The sequence below is a fragment of the Oncorhynchus mykiss genome, chromosome 18 (genome assembly GCF_013265735.2).
Source record: "Oncorhynchus mykiss isolate Arlee chromosome 18, USDA_OmykA_1.1, whole genome shotgun sequence".
Lineage (NCBI taxonomy): Eukaryota > Metazoa > Chordata > Actinopteri > Salmoniformes > Salmonidae > Oncorhynchus > Oncorhynchus mykiss.
The window spans coordinates 27,387,711-27,402,705 of record NC_048582.1 but is presented as its reverse complement, the minus strand read 5'-3'; the positions used below and the strand labels follow the sequence as shown (position 1 = coordinate 27,402,705).

The 14,995-nt window shown below is 42.2% G+C and overlaps 2 protein-coding genes across 7 annotated transcripts in view; one reads left to right on the top strand and one right to left on the bottom strand.

Moving 5' to 3' along the window:
* The window catches only part of LOC110495939 (intersectin-1), a 61,710-nt gene extending 54,522 nt beyond the window's left edge, over nucleotides 1–7,188 (bottom strand). For 3 of the 5 annotated variants that reach the window (XM_021571474.2, XM_021571475.2, XM_021571477.2), the window contains exon 1: nucleotides 7,008–7,187. The gene's annotated coding sequence lies outside the window, so the exon portion shown is untranslated. Of the gene's footprint in view, nucleotides 1–7,007 lie in introns of all 5 variants that reach the window. The other 2 variants (XM_021571473.2, XM_036952448.1) reach the window with 1 other exon arrangement.
* Nucleotides 7,189–7,365: 177 nt separating this feature from the next.
* LOC110495941 (quinone oxidoreductase-like protein 1) lies at nucleotides 7,366–13,997 on the top strand. 2 transcript variants are annotated; one of them, XM_021571478.2, is made up of 14 exons: nucleotides 7,366–7,469; nucleotides 7,677–7,752; nucleotides 7,873–7,950; nucleotides 8,206–8,278; nucleotides 8,415–8,459; nucleotides 8,662–8,730; nucleotides 8,896–9,029; nucleotides 9,200–9,311; nucleotides 9,702–9,722; nucleotides 9,850–9,948; nucleotides 10,192–10,304; nucleotides 12,254–12,359; nucleotides 12,544–12,589; nucleotides 13,169–13,997. In XM_021571478.2, exons 1-14 carry the CDS (start codon nucleotides 7,450–7,452, stop codon nucleotides 13,266–13,268), a joined length of 1,092 nt encoding a protein of 363 aa, XP_021427153.1. In that variant the 5' UTR covers nucleotides 7,366–7,449; the 3' UTR covers nucleotides 13,269–13,997. The 2 variants fall into 2 exon arrangements, with proteins under 2 accessions (XP_021427153.1, XP_021427154.1); XM_021571479.2 differs by lacking the exon at nucleotides 9,702–9,722.
* The last annotated feature ends 998 nt before the right edge of the window (nucleotides 13,998–14,995 follow it).

Below are 14,995 nucleotides of genomic sequence, written 5' to 3'. Positions count from 1 at the left end.
ACTATTTATTAGCTAACTCATGTCATGAAATATATTCACCCCACCCAGTATTGTAATCAAAACTTACCAGAAAGTATGTAGTCCTTGGCTCAGACAGTGTAGTAGTATGGGCTCAATAGCATCTCATTTGTATGCAAGATCTTGAGAATCAGCTGTACATGTGATGGAAGAGTGCACTGACTGCACATGTGATGGAAGAATACACTGTGCATGCAGAGGGTTGCATTTCCATTTAATTTAGGATAGTTTAACCAAAATATTCCACAAGAACTAGAATTTCCTTATCCCACAAAAAAGGTTCACTGTTTTTAGATCATTTAAGCAAAATTAACTTGCCATGGAAAATTCCCAGAAAAGAATTCTGGAAATTTACCGTAAAGTTTCCGACCCTTTGCATGACATTCAACCTTCGTCTCTCCCGAGCCCGTACGGGAGTTGTAGCAATGAGGCAAGATAGTATCCAATTGTAGCTACTATCTTGTCTCATTGCTACAACTCCCGTACGGGCTCGGGAGAGACGAAGGTTGAATGTCATGCGTCCTCCGGCGCGCATCCAACCCGGAAGCCAGCCGCACCAATGTGTTGGAGGCTACACCGTGCACCTGGCAACCTTGGCTAGCGCGCACTGCGCCCGGCCCGCCACAGGAGTCGCTGGTGCGCGATGAGACAAGGAGATCCCTACCGACCAATCCCTCCCTAACCCGGACGACGCTAGGCCAATTGTGCGTCGCCCCACGGACCTCCCGGTCGCGGCCGGTTACGACAGAGCCTGGGCGCGAACCTGGGCGCGGACTCTGATGGCACAGCTGGCGCTGCAGTACAGCGCCCTTAACCACTGCGCCACCCGGGAGGCAGTGGAACTGGAAGTTGATGTGTTTTTGTTCTCCGTCTTAAGTGGGACATGGGGTGAAGGTAATAATAGACCCCACTTCACGTCCCTCTCACCCTCACCTAGACACACTCTGGTGTGAAAGTCCTGTGCCGCTACTGTTATCACATTCTTGCCTGTAATGTTGACGTCAACAGCAGTGCCACACTGGAGGACAACAGTGGCTAAGTAGAGGGACTGTGAACCTATTAGGGCTAGGCCCTAAAAATTGTTAAAGAATCAAGCCACCCAAGTCATAGACTGTCCTATCAGCTCCTGCACGGTAAGAGGTACCGGAACGGCATGCCTGGGACCAGAAAAAATATTGCAGGTCACAACCCTACTAGTTAAAGTGAACAGCACCAAGTGGGGCTGACTAATGGCACAGGAGTGTTTTTTCAGGATCAAAAATAGGCTTAGGTGGTGGGCGTGGCAGGGGACGTGGAAATGCCAAATTGTAGTGATGAGTTTAAAACATATTTTATTGAACTGCTACAGAACTAAATAAATATGGTACCTGATGAGAATAATTGATTTTGATGTATGTATAAATTGCAAGACTGTCTTTCACTGTGTTTTTGATACTCAAATGGTTGACAATACTAAAGATCTATGGTGGACTGCATTGTGAACAATAATATTTGGAAGACAAAATGTATTGACTATAAAACAACTTGTCACCTCAAACAATTTTTAAACAAATCAAAACGGAATTTAAAATAATTCAAAACGCTGGACTCCAAAAAACAAGTTGACCTACAAAAACTTCCATGGACTCTTAAATTATGTAAATCATGTTAAGTAGCATAATAATGAAGCCATTTATTGATGTGAAAACAGATTTGTAATGATATGAATTAAATGTATTATGTTGGTCAAATTAGATTAAAAAAAAAAAAAAAAGATTATTTTACACACAAAAAACTTATTGGCACTGTCGGCACAGATTCATTTGAGAAAACGATAGAAGCCCCCCCCCCATCTTTTTTTAAATGTATTTAGCAATTTTAGCATTCAAGCTAATTTCTTGCAGTTCTAGGAATTTCTCCATGAAACTGAGAGAAAATGTTGCAGTTTTAAAGCAAATTTCCAAGGATTCTACATATTCTGCCATGGAGCTGAGAAAACTTTGCAGTTTTAAAGATAATGCATATAATTGCAGGAAAATATGCCATGGCTAATGCTGTGTTCTTGTGCTCAAACTTAATAACAAAATCAATACTTCATAGTTTGGAAATGTTCCGTTTGGACTTAGAAACCCTTGGGCGTGCTGCCTATGTCAGAAAAATCCCTGCACAGGTGGGGATGCTGTTTAAGTTATCAAGTGACTTTTATAGTGTCCTTGAGCTGCTCAGAAGAATACTAATAGCGGCAAAAAAAGCATTGTGAAAAATCCAAACAAAAAAAGTGTAGGAGAAAAAGCTAGCAAAACACAGACATACGAAGTGATCCAAGTCGCATAGACACGGGCCCATTTGGATCGGCTGAAGAAAGGAATAAAAAGGAGGTGTCACTCTTCCTAGAGCTTCCGGCCAAACTGAGCAATCGGGGGAGAAGGGCCTTGGTCCGGGAGGTGACCAAGAACCCGATGGTCACTGCCAGAGCTCTAGAGTTCCTCTGTGGAGATGGGAGAGCCTATGAGAAGGACAACCATCTCTGCAGCACTCCACCAATCAGGCCTTTATGCTAGAGCGACCGGATGGAAGCCACTCCTCAGTAAAAGGTACGACAGCCCGCTTTGAGTTTGCCAAAAGGAACCTAAAGTACAGAGAGATCCTTGATGAAAACCTACTCCAGAGCACTCAGACTGGGGTGAAGGTACACCTTCCAACAGGACAACAACCCTAAGCACACAGCCAACACAACGCAGGAGTGGCTTCGGGACAAGTATCTGAATGTCCTTGAGTGACCCAGCCAGAGCACGGACTTGAACCCCACCAAACATCTCTGGAGAGCCTTAAATAGCTGTGCAGCAACGCTCCCCATCCAACACTGACAGATCTTGAAAGCATCTGAAGAGAAGAATGGGAATAACTCCCCAAATACAGGTGTCCCAAGCTTGTAGCATCACACCCAAGAAGACTCTAGGCTGTAATTGCTGATAAAAGGTTCTTCAATAAAGTACTGAGTAAAGGGTCTGAATACTTATTTAAAAAGGTGATTTTTTCAGTTTAAAAAAATATATACACACATTTATATAATGTAATTATGGGGTATTGTGTGTAGATTGGGGGGGGGGGTCGATTTAATACATTTTAGAATAAGGCTGTAACGTAACAAAATGTGGCAAAAGTCAAAGGGTCTGAATACTTTCTGAATGCACTGTAGAGGTGAGAACTGTGCAACACACACACAGTTATTTCCACCATCTCCAAGAGAGATCCAAACTGCATGCAGACAGTATGAGGGAATCCTACTCCCAACTGCAGCACCAACATCAGAATTATCGCTCATCAAACTAACATGACCTTGGATAAAGGGGAGTTGGTGTTTAAGAAACCATCATACAACTATCTAACTATCAGATGGCTTGTCTATCTCGGGCCCACAGATCCTGCAGTGAATGCTGTGCAACCAATTGGAAGTCTGGTCCCCAAAGGGCAGCTCTGGTTCACTGGTCAAGGGTCAAAAGGTTGAGGTGGGGAACGGGGCACTCGGTTAGCAACAGCGTCTATGGTGTACGCCAGGACAAGGGCATTGCCTGCTTCTTTGAAACATATCTAGCTGTAACCTGTATCATGTTGCTTTGGCAGTATAATTAAATATGCTGGGGGGAAAAATGCACTGCAGTTGACTGTGTGGATTGCTGGTGGGAATTTAATGTGACACTTTCCTGTCGAGGACCTGAAACGCCATGCTCCAGCCAATGTCAAGTCAAGGTTGCCCTGTAGCTGAGCAACCCAGGAGCGATAGATAGGAGCGCTGCAGTATCTGCAACTGTGCAGCCAAAGCTCTCTCCTCACGTGCATGCGCACACACACACAACACAAGCCCACTGCCTATCAGTCAGCCCATAAGCCCCGATGCAGATCAGCTCAGTCAAAGGTTAATGTAAAAACGCAGAAACGATTAGGTTTGGTGGGCCGTTTTCCCTGCGCTATGAAAAGTCTGGAATTCCCTCTGCAATAACCACACCATGTCCAGTCCTGAGGGGAAAATTCCCAGTTCAAAAGCCAAGTCAGTACTATGTGTATAGTGAATCTACCTACCGTCAACAAGACTGCATTTCTTAACACAGAACATTGCGCTGGCTGTTTTCTTGCCATGACTCCATAGTAGTGCTCGGCGATATGGCCAAATTATCATATCAGTTTTTTCTCTCTCAGTATGACAGTATTTTATGTTTAGAAATTTGCTTTATGAGTAGTACGTGCCCCTCGGGTGGCAGCATACATACTAAGTGATTTCAATGGGTCACTTCATTCTGAATGTTTTATACTATTCAATTCAACCAAAAAATGTACTGCACTTTAATCATTTTCTGCATTTCCTCACATGGCTGCACAATATGGGCCCCAAAAAATTGAGAACTTATTTGGTCACCAAATGTTGCAATTGTGATTTGACTTGCGATTTAGATCAACACACTTGGGTGAACATTTGGAATCATGGAAATAGAATGTTTATTCTAATTCTATATTTAGAATATAACAGTGGAGGCTGCTGAGGGGAGGACAAGTCATAATAATGGCTGCAAACATGTTTGATACCATTCACACCATTCCAGCCATTATACTCCATCCCAGACATTATTATGAGCCATCCTCCCGTGGAATATAAATATTAGTGGGCACTTTAAATACAGTGTTGTTTGATATGACAACAAATGAAAATGTCAGGGAGGAGTTATTGTGACAGGGTAGGAACCAAAGTATTTTTAATAGCTAGCTAGCCAGCTAGCTAACCAGCTAACTAGTTATTAGCATTAGCAGCTAACATGATTTAGCTAAAACATGGTAAGGAAAAACAAACTAGCTGTTTGCAGATGTAAGAAAAATAAACTAAGTGTCATTTTATAACGCTTGTGGATTTCTTAATAGAGGGAAAGTGAGGGGATAGGTCTGTGTAGAAAAAGGAATGGAGAGAGTGGAGAGGGATGACTCAAGTTATTTTTATTTAACCTTTATTTAACTAGGCAAGTCAGTTAAGAACAAATTCTTATTTACAATGACGGCCTACCGTCGTAGTGGTTTAAACTATAAAAGGTTACACAAGGCAAATCACATTTAACAAATCAAATATTCAAATACCGTTATAGAAGGTAAAGTAAAAACCCCAAATGGTCCATGCATCAATACCGGTATATAGTAAAATACAGTATACCGCCCAGCCATAATCTATAGTATTGAATAAAGCTGATAAACAGAAAAATCCAAAGCCCCATTTGAGAGGGAGATGCAAGTCCAGCAAAGCAGTTCCCCCAGCCTTTGCTGTTAAGACGCCAAAGCAGAAAACCAAATAACTGAATTAGCATGCTAACACTAAAAATTTGCGCCAGAGCAGCACAGTGGGTCTCCTACAAGTCAGCCAAAACTCAGCAGGCAATAGCGCTGGAAAGTGAAACTGTGGTGGCAAAAAGCACTCTATGCTATGGCCTTGTGACCAAAATCAAAGCATGTCACTTCCTTCATGCCCATCAAATCAAGATAAGTTGGGGTAGGGTGTCATTGACAGCAACAAAGTTCAATGCACATTAATAATTTATATGATCTTTCTTGACAGCCAAGCATGGCTTCTAGATTCAGACAGTGGAGCTTGGTTTAGGTGGGGCTACTGAGTGTGTGTGAGGCAATGCCAAACATGGCTGTTAAAAAACACTCACTCTCTCTTTCTCTGCAGGTCTCCCTCTGACAAACACACACAAATGCATGCTAGTGGCATGGTGAGATGTCAGACAGAAATATCCTAGAGTAGACACGTTTTTGAGGGATATTAATTTCATTAGCTAAACAAAAGAAACAAAATAATCCAACCTGTGCAAGACTAATGATGTCAGGGCAAGGGCACAACCCAGCTTTTGGCAATAGCTAACTAGCAAATTAGATATGGCTAGGTCCAAAGCCTTCTTTTCTATTGCAAATAGAAAGCTATGGCCATGACATTCCTATTGAAGCGAAGCAAAATATTAAAATTAAAGCATACATAGGTAGCAAGCTAACTGACCAGCTAACTGTCAATGGACCGTCGTTAGCTAGCCAGTCAGTCTGCTAGGCGTTGGCTTACATGATTGGCTGCTAGCTAGTCTGATTAGTCAGGCTGTAAATCATAATTCATTGGTATATACAGTCTGACACATTCGTGTGAAAACTCATGTAAAATGTTCCTTAAAAGCCAGAATGTTGCAAAAGAAAATAGCGTTGAAACTTACTCTACCGGTTGTCTGTGCAGTTTGTCCTTGTCCAGATGCTCGAAATTTGACACACAATATCCACAGGAAAGTATTGTTTATCCAACTTTTTAGCAGTAGGTAGGTAATATGGTTCAATTAGGCACCTATGTCAAATTAGTTTTACATTAGATATTCAGTTCTCTCTCATCAATAGCTATTGAGCCATGCATGCTTTATTACCTCGGTGCCGAACCCAACAATATAATAACATATGTAACTACCTACCTGCTCTCTAGTCGGGTAAACAATCATTTATTGTGGATATTTTGTCTCAAATTAAGAGCAGCTGAAGGGAAAGACGAACCACAGAGACAACCGGTAGAGTAAATTGAAATATTCAACATTCTGTCTTGTAAGGAACACTTACCCGATTTTGCACACAAACGTTTCAGCCTGTACATAATTTAACGTTAGCAATTCATTGTGCATTACAGTCTGATTAATCCGTCTAACGTTAGTTGCTAACTAACGTTAATGTAAATAATTGCTAACTAACGTTAGATAGCTTGCTTAACTTCACATTCAACGCAAATTAACTTGTTTGGCTAAAGTAAGGAACCTTGGAAATATCATCCACTAAAATGCATACAATGGCATATGACTGGTTAGCTAGCTAATAACACGAAATGGGCTGATAAGTGCAGTGCAGCGATTTCCTACCGACCGTCTTGACTGCCACTGTTACCAGCTAGCTAGGCTAGCCAGCAATTCTTCCACATTTTTACTGATTGATTAACATATTTTTCTTACCTCATCGTTCGTTTTCCATTCTTAAATAATTGATAAGCTAAGGAACTGTGTGCTACTTATAAGATAAAAATGAACGAATTCCCCTGCAACGGTCGATTTAGCGAGATATTTCCCCTGTAACTGCAAATTCCCTTCCACCAAGGGCCCGCCGTAAGGCTACGCAAATTGGAAAATGGGGTACTACCGCGAGATGTTGAATTTTCTGAGTATCTGCAATATCGAGCCAATCAGCGAACGATATAATATGATCGACGTAAAATTGTACTAATCACAAATAGGAAAAATTTGATGGAAGTGCCCCATTGGACCATAATCATTGATTGACAATGAATTCTGTGAATGCGATAAAACAAAAATCGAATGGGCAGCTTAAACCAATCTCGCGGTGTCAACATTTTTGGGCGTACGTAGGATTTATAGGAAACCATACAAATATTTGTTGATGCACGTAGTTAGCGGACGGTAACTATTTTTCTGCCCATTTTCTTTTAACCGAAGACCGTTAGCTAATATCATATGTCCAATATTACATGTATTTGTTTTGTAAGATATATGCATACTCATTGACATGATTGAACAGTTTCTACTTTAAATGTACAGTTAAACAAAGAATTGCCAACTGGCGTCAGTTGCTCTAATTGCACGTGAATTGCACCTGCCTATTGACAGTTTTTCCACCATGAAAGGGCTTTACTGTAAAGTGGGTGAAACTGCTGCAGAGGCGAAATTTGTCATCCAGGAAACGGTGAGTGCCCAGCATAATAATGTAGCTATCGCTTTAGTCTAGCATGCCAACACTTTTAGCAGGAAGGCTCATAGTTGGCTGTTTGACAAACTCACTGATTGTCTTTTCAACATGTCACAGAATGTACCCAGTGACCTCGGTAGCAACCAGGTTAAAGTGCAAGTGAAGGCATGTGCCCTTAGTCCACTGGATTTAAAAGTAAGTGTAACTGTGTGTTATACTCATTGTATTGTCAACCTAGCAATATACCTACTGTCTCAGTCATAATGGACAAGACTTACTGTTGTCACTTTCAATATGCTGCTTAAAATGAAAAAACAAAAATTGGGGACCAAAGTATATGTTGCTTTTGGTCAGGGTTGCTGTAGGACAGGCCTACCTTACCAGACCACACATCATGTATGGCTGTATGGGCTACTTGTCACATTTCCTTACCCTCTGTCCTCTGGTTAGCTACATGAGGATCTAAAGTTGCAAAGGGACCTGGTGCCAGTAGGGAGGGAGATTGTTGGGATCGTCCTCCAAGGTAAACAGGATATCCACTTCATGGATTGTAATTGACCTTGTTTATGACTTTGATGTTTAGCACATTTAATTTCACAACGTACTATATTTTTGGAACAAACCTTTAATCGTTTGCAATATTTTTGTTCTGTCTTCAGTTGGGCCTAAGGTGACCTTTTTCCAACCTGATGATGAAGTTGTAGGTAAATGTTACAGGTGGGATCTGAACCCGCTACATAAGGATAAATCATAGAGCTTCAAAACATCCCCTTATTTTGATGATTCTGACATTGTCATCGGCAATGTTCCCGATAACCTATTGAAAGACCCTTCCCATTTATCATTTTTGGATATGACCATGGTGTATTTATCTAGGCTTTGCTTTTCCCTTCTTTCGCATGACAGGAATTCTGCCCTTGGATACAGCGATGTCTGGTTTGTGCGAAGCCGTCGTCATCAACGAGAATCATCTTGGTATGTTGCACAAGTTCAAAATCCAAGTGTTAAACAAGTACATCTATCGCATCTATTAGCATTTTTTTGGTACAAATTAACAAAGGAATAAAGGGATTTGTTGGTACAAATTAAGTCATTGATTCTTCTTGCAATAAATGAGTGACTTTTGTGTTCGTTCACCAGTGCAGAAGCCAGAGAAGTTGAGATGGGTGGAGGTGGCAGGGGCTATTCGGGATGGACTCCGGGCCTATACAGCCCTCCATACCCTAGCCCGTATGGCATCCGGGCACACACTGCTGGTGCTGGATGGAGCCAGTGTAGGTATTTCCCCATAGTGGCCCCTCATCTGAGCATTCAATGGGACTGTAGAAATCCATAATTGGACATCACAAGAAGATGGCAGCAAAGAATCTTAATAGTAGCACACAATTGTCTTTAAGAGAACAAGACTACAAACTGCTATTTTGGCTGTGTTTATGCCTTTCAGCCCTTTGGAGTTCTGTCCATCCAGCTGGCCCACTACCATGGGGTTAAAGTACTGGCGTCAGCTCTGTCCTCCGAAGACCAGAAGTTCCTGGAGCAGCTTCGGCCCAGCGTCGGTGAGAACAGGGAGGGGGCCAGTGTGTGTGTGTGTGTGTGTGTGTGTGTGAATAGACAAGTGGTGTCACAGTAGAGAATGTGTTGAAGTTGAGGATTGTAAATTGATGCAGCCGGGTAATAATGGATGTGAAGAGACAGTGTTACTATCAGTTACCTAAACTACTCTCATCATGAAAAATAAGGTAGTAAAGTTCTGACAGCAACACACAGGGGCGGTTTCTCAGACACAGGTTAAGCAGTCCCGGACTGAAAAGCATGCTAGATGGAAATTCACAGGGAAACTGTCCCGTAGTATTTAATCCTAGTCTATGCTCTCTGTTTCCTCTCTCATTCTCCGCTGTTACCACTCTTACCTCTGTCACTCCTTTGACTCAAATCACACATTCTAGGAGTGCGAGAGTCTCTTGTAGGTAAGTCTTGTGTGTGTGTGTGTCCCCTTGCAGGTCAATGGAAATGGAGTACCGAAAATGCTTATTTATTGTTTGCACACTGTTTGGCATGTAGCCTTCATAAGGGATTTCCCTGTCCTGTGTCTAGCCAGAGTGATAGGTGTGTGGGATACCAAGGTGGACCTGGTGGATTCCTGTTTGGAAGAGACAGGCGGTCTAGGGGTGGACATTGTCATTGACTCTGGAGGTAAGAAGCCAATGTAGGGCCATAGATTGTTGTTATCCATTATGCTAGCTAGCTTTGTCTAACATGAATCGTAGTGCTGTGAGTGTATGCTTCTGTGATTTGTATTTTAACACAACGGTAAAGCTTTGTAACAGGAATAGAAGGAAAATGGAGTCATTGTTGTGCCCGGTTGTTTTTATACCCCTGACACAAGCTTAAGAGGTGTGTTTCGAAGTGATTGTGGTGATGTGTGTGTTCCTCCAGTGAGATTGCATGAGGAGGAGCCAGAGGCCAGGTGTCTTCTGCCCTACAAGCATGACATCATCACCCTGCTCGGGGTCGGAGGTCACTGGGTTACAACTGAGCAAAACCTGCAGGTAGACTGCAGTCAAGTATTCCATCCATTCGTGTCGGATTAGAGCAGCCATTTGGCAGTTCAGTTCCACTAGTCATCATATGACAATATTTATTCATCAATACTTGTCACACTCATACATACAATGGGTGATTGAAATGTTGCTTGTTTGTTACAGCTTGTTAATGTGTGCTTTCTGAGAAGTTAAACATACTGCAAAAAAACATTGGCAGTGTGCAAGGTCTGTTATGTTGGGAGGAGTGAAGAGATCTGGGTTAATGGTGTTTCCTGTAATAATGTGTACAGTTGAAGTCGGAAGTTTACATAAACCTTAGCCCAATACATTTAAACTCAGTTTTTCACAATTCCTGACATTAAATCCTAGTAAAAATTAATTGTCTTAGGACAGTTAGGATCACCACTTCATTTTAAGATTGTGAAATGTCAGAATAATAGTAGAGATCTATTTATTTCAGCTTTTATTTTTTTCATCACATTCCCAGTGGGTCAGAAGTTTACATATACTCAATTAGTATTTGGGAGCACTGCCTTTAAATGGTTTAACTTGAGTCAAATGTTTCGGGTAGCCTTCCACAAGCTTTCCACAATAAGCTGGGTGAATTTTGGCCCATTCCTCCTGACAGAGCTGGTGTAACTGAGTCAGGTTTGTAGGCCTCCTTGCTCGCACATATTTTTTCAGTTCTGCCCACACATTTTCTATAGGATTAATGTCAGGGCTTTGTGATGGCCACTCCAATACCTTGACATTCTTGTTCTTAAGCCATTTTGCCACAACTTTGGAAGTATGCTTGGGGTCATTGTCCATTTGGACCCGTTTGCGACCAAGCTTTATCTTCCTGACTGATGTCTTGATGTTGCTTCAATATCCACATAATTTTCCATCCTCATAATGCCATCTATTTTGTGAAGTGCACCAGTCCCTCCTGCAGCAAAGATCCCCCACAACATGATGCTGCCACCCCATGCTTCACGGTTGGGATGGTGTTTTTTGGCTTGCAAGCTTCACCCTTTTTCTTCCGAACATAACGATGGTCATTATGGCCAAACAGTTCTATTTTTGTTTAATCAAAAAGGTACGATCTTTGTCCCCATGTGCAGTTGCAAACTATAGTCTGGCTTTTTTATGGCAGTTTTGGAGCAGTGGCTTCTTCCTTGCTGAGTGGCCTTTCAGGTTATGTCGATATAGAACTCGTTTTACTGTGGATATAGATACTTTGGTACCTGTTTCCTCCAGCATCTTCACAAGGTCCTTTGCTGTTGTTCTGGGATTGATTTGCACTTTTCGCACCAAAGTACGCTAATACCTAGGAGACACCACGCGTCTCCTTCCTGAGCGGTATGACGGCTGCATGGTCCCATGGTGTTTATACAGATGAACGTGGTACCTTTAGGCGTTTGGAAATTGCTCCCAAGGATGAACCAGACTTGCGGAGGTCTACAAAAAAAAAATCCTGAGGTCTTGGCTGATTTCTTTTGATTTTCCCATGATGTCAAGCAAAGAGGCACTGAGTTTGAAGGTAGGCCTTGAAATACATCCACAGGTACACCTCCAATTGACTCAAATGATGTCAATTATCCTATTAGAAGCTTCTAAAGCCATGACATCATTTTCTGGAATTTTCAAAGCTGTTTAAATGCACAGTCAACTTAGTGTATGTAAACTTCTGACCCACTGGAATTGTGATACAGTGAATTATAAGTGGAATAATCTGTCTGTAAACAATTGTTGGAAAAATGACTTGTCATTTTCAAAGTAGATGTCCTTAACCGACTTGCCAAAATTTGTGGAGTGGTTGAAAAATTAGTTTTAATTACTCCGACCTAAGTGTATGTGAACTTCAACTGTATTTATCGCAGTCTTCCCGTTGACCTTCAAGTGGATTTGCTCAAGTAAGTACACAACGTCTTTTGTTTGGGATTTAATCTGCGCTCGTCTCTTCTGTTTCATAGCTGGACCCTCCAGATAGCCGCAGCCTCTTCCTGAAGGCCGCCTCCCTGTCCTTCCTCAACGAGGAGGTGTGGGGGGCATCCAGTGCCCGCCAGGGGAGGTACCTCCGTATCCTTTAGCCTACCCAGCCCCTCTGGGTCAGCCTCTGGAGGAGGCAGGAATTTAAAATCTAACTCTAATTCATTGAGATGAAACAAACATATTAAAATGAAAATCTGATATAAGGGATTGAGCATTGATGATAATATAATTGCTTTTGTGTTACATGTTAACCTTACATGCTCCTTTTCAGACATCATGAAGGATATAGTGGAGAAGCTTTCCACTGGGACCTTAAGGTACAGCAGAACTGCAATAATGAGTGTATGTGCAGTGCGAGTGTGAATAAGCAAGGGCCTCCTGAGTGGCACAGCGGTCTAAGGTACTGCATTGCAGTCCTTGAGGCGCCACTACAGACTGGGTTTGACCGCGACCGGGAGACCCATGAGGTGGCGCACAATTGGCCCAGCGTCGTTGGGGGAGGGTTTGGCCGGCCGGGATGTCCTTGACCCATCGCACTCTATCGACTCCTTTTGGCGGGCTGGGTGCATGCACGCTGACTTCGGTTGCCAGCTGTACAGTGTTTTCTCCGACACATTGATGCAGCTGGCTTCCAGGTTAAGCGAGCAGTGTGTCAAGAAGCAGTGCGGCTTGGCGGGGTCGTGTTTCGGAGGACACATGGCTCTCGACCTTCGCCTCTCCCGAGTCTGTATGGGAGTTGCAGCAATGGGACAAGACTGTTACTATCAATTTGGATATCACGAAAGAGGGGTGAAAAATGTTTGAGTAAGCATGGTTATACTGTATGTTTGATATTGGTATGTTTGAGTTTGTTTATCCTGGTGGACAGCGCTCACATTGCCCTCTGTCTTATGCAGGCCCCAGCTAGAGGACCCAGTGCCTTTGTATGATGCCACAGTTTCCATGGAGATGGTGCAAAAGAAACAAGTCCGTAAGAGGTTGGTTATTCAACTCTGAGGCGGACAGACACTTGTCCAGCATTCCCCTTGTCAAAGACAGGCCCCCAAATTCTGCCTCTCATATTTCCTATGTATTTTTGGCCAGCAGTGGTGGAAAAAGTACCCAATTGTCATACTTGAGTAGTAGTAAAGATACCTTAATAGAAAGTTACTCAAATAAGTCACCCAGTAAAATTCTACTTGAGTAAGTCTAAAACTATTTGGGTTGTAAATGTAATTGCTCAAATATACTTAAGTATCAAAAGTAAAAGTATAAATTCAAATTCCTAAGGATAGCCAGGGGCACACTCCAACATTCAGACATTTATTTACAAAAGATGCATGTGTTTAGTGAGACCGCCAGAGCATAGGCAGTAGGGATGACCACTTGTTCTCTTGATAAGTGTGTGAATTTCACTTTTTTTTTTCTGTCCTGCTCAGCGTTCAAAATGTAACGAGTTTTTGGTTGGAAGGGAAAATGTATGGAATAAAAAGTACAATACTTTCTATAGGAATGTAGTGAAGTAATAGTACAGATACCCCAAGAAAATAATACTTTAAAGTACAACTTAATCGGTGGTGTAAAGTACTTGCCAGTCATTCCAATACAATGTAAATATGTGCAAAGTTTGAGTTTATCAAAACATATCAAATGAGATGGATGTCTAAATGTTTGCTCTGCTTAGTGTAATTACATACAGCACATTTGAGGTTTGTCCTTTTATTAAAAACCTTTGTTAATCCTCAAGCATTGACATTTTTTACAGCCTCCAACACAGCATGCTTAGTGGCATGCTTAGTAGGACACACTGTAGAAAATCATTTCGCAACATATCTGTAGAACCTTCTGTTTGAAAAAGGTTTTCAGTTTGGTGACTTACTGAACATGACCCAACTTGAATTCTACATTAACTGCAACTGTGCTTTTCATGTGTCATTTGTGACCAGAGAAATTCTCACTAAATGATTAATCTAAGGTGGGGAAACAGCAATGTCCTGTTAGTGGAGGCTTTCCGGGATTGGAGAGATACTATTGTCCACCTGTACCACTCTCTGAGGGCATATCAGAAGTGTTGAGATGGGTCACTTCCAAATAGTTTGTCCTCTTGTCAACACACTGTCCTCAGGTAACCCTCACTGTGATTGGCCAGAGTTAACAGGGCTACGTTCAGTACATAACGGAACGGAACAGAAACTGTGCTGTACTGAAACTATCAGTTGAAAAAACATGGAGGGGTGTGGGTTCAAAATGCACCGCTGTCTTTTAAATGCGTCACTCATTGCTTTAACCCACACCATGGCAAACCCACTTCAAAGTGTTCAATAACATATGAAAAACTTTAGGAAAATGTGTCATTCAGTACAAACTGTTCCGCAAACGTTCAAGCGAACGTAGCACACCCCTGATTTCTTTGATGAATTGAATCGCTGGACAAGTTAATGGAAACAACTCGTGACAGTGTCCTTTTGGTGGGCCACTTCCACTGCACTGATAATGAAACAGACATGGTAGTCTCCTCATAGAAGCATAGCCTGTGATAAAGTGACCGGTTCTGGAACATCATACTAAGTTGTGCATGCTGTTCTGTCTGCTTGGCAACAATTGTTTCTGAAGACTCTGTAGCATTTCCTGGTTAAGACCCAGAATTCCTTGCTCCTTTCGTCGTAGACATTCCACCACAGCTAGCTGCTCCTTGAGAGACTCGTCTGCTCTCTCGGTTAGTTGAGATATCTGGAAAAACGAGG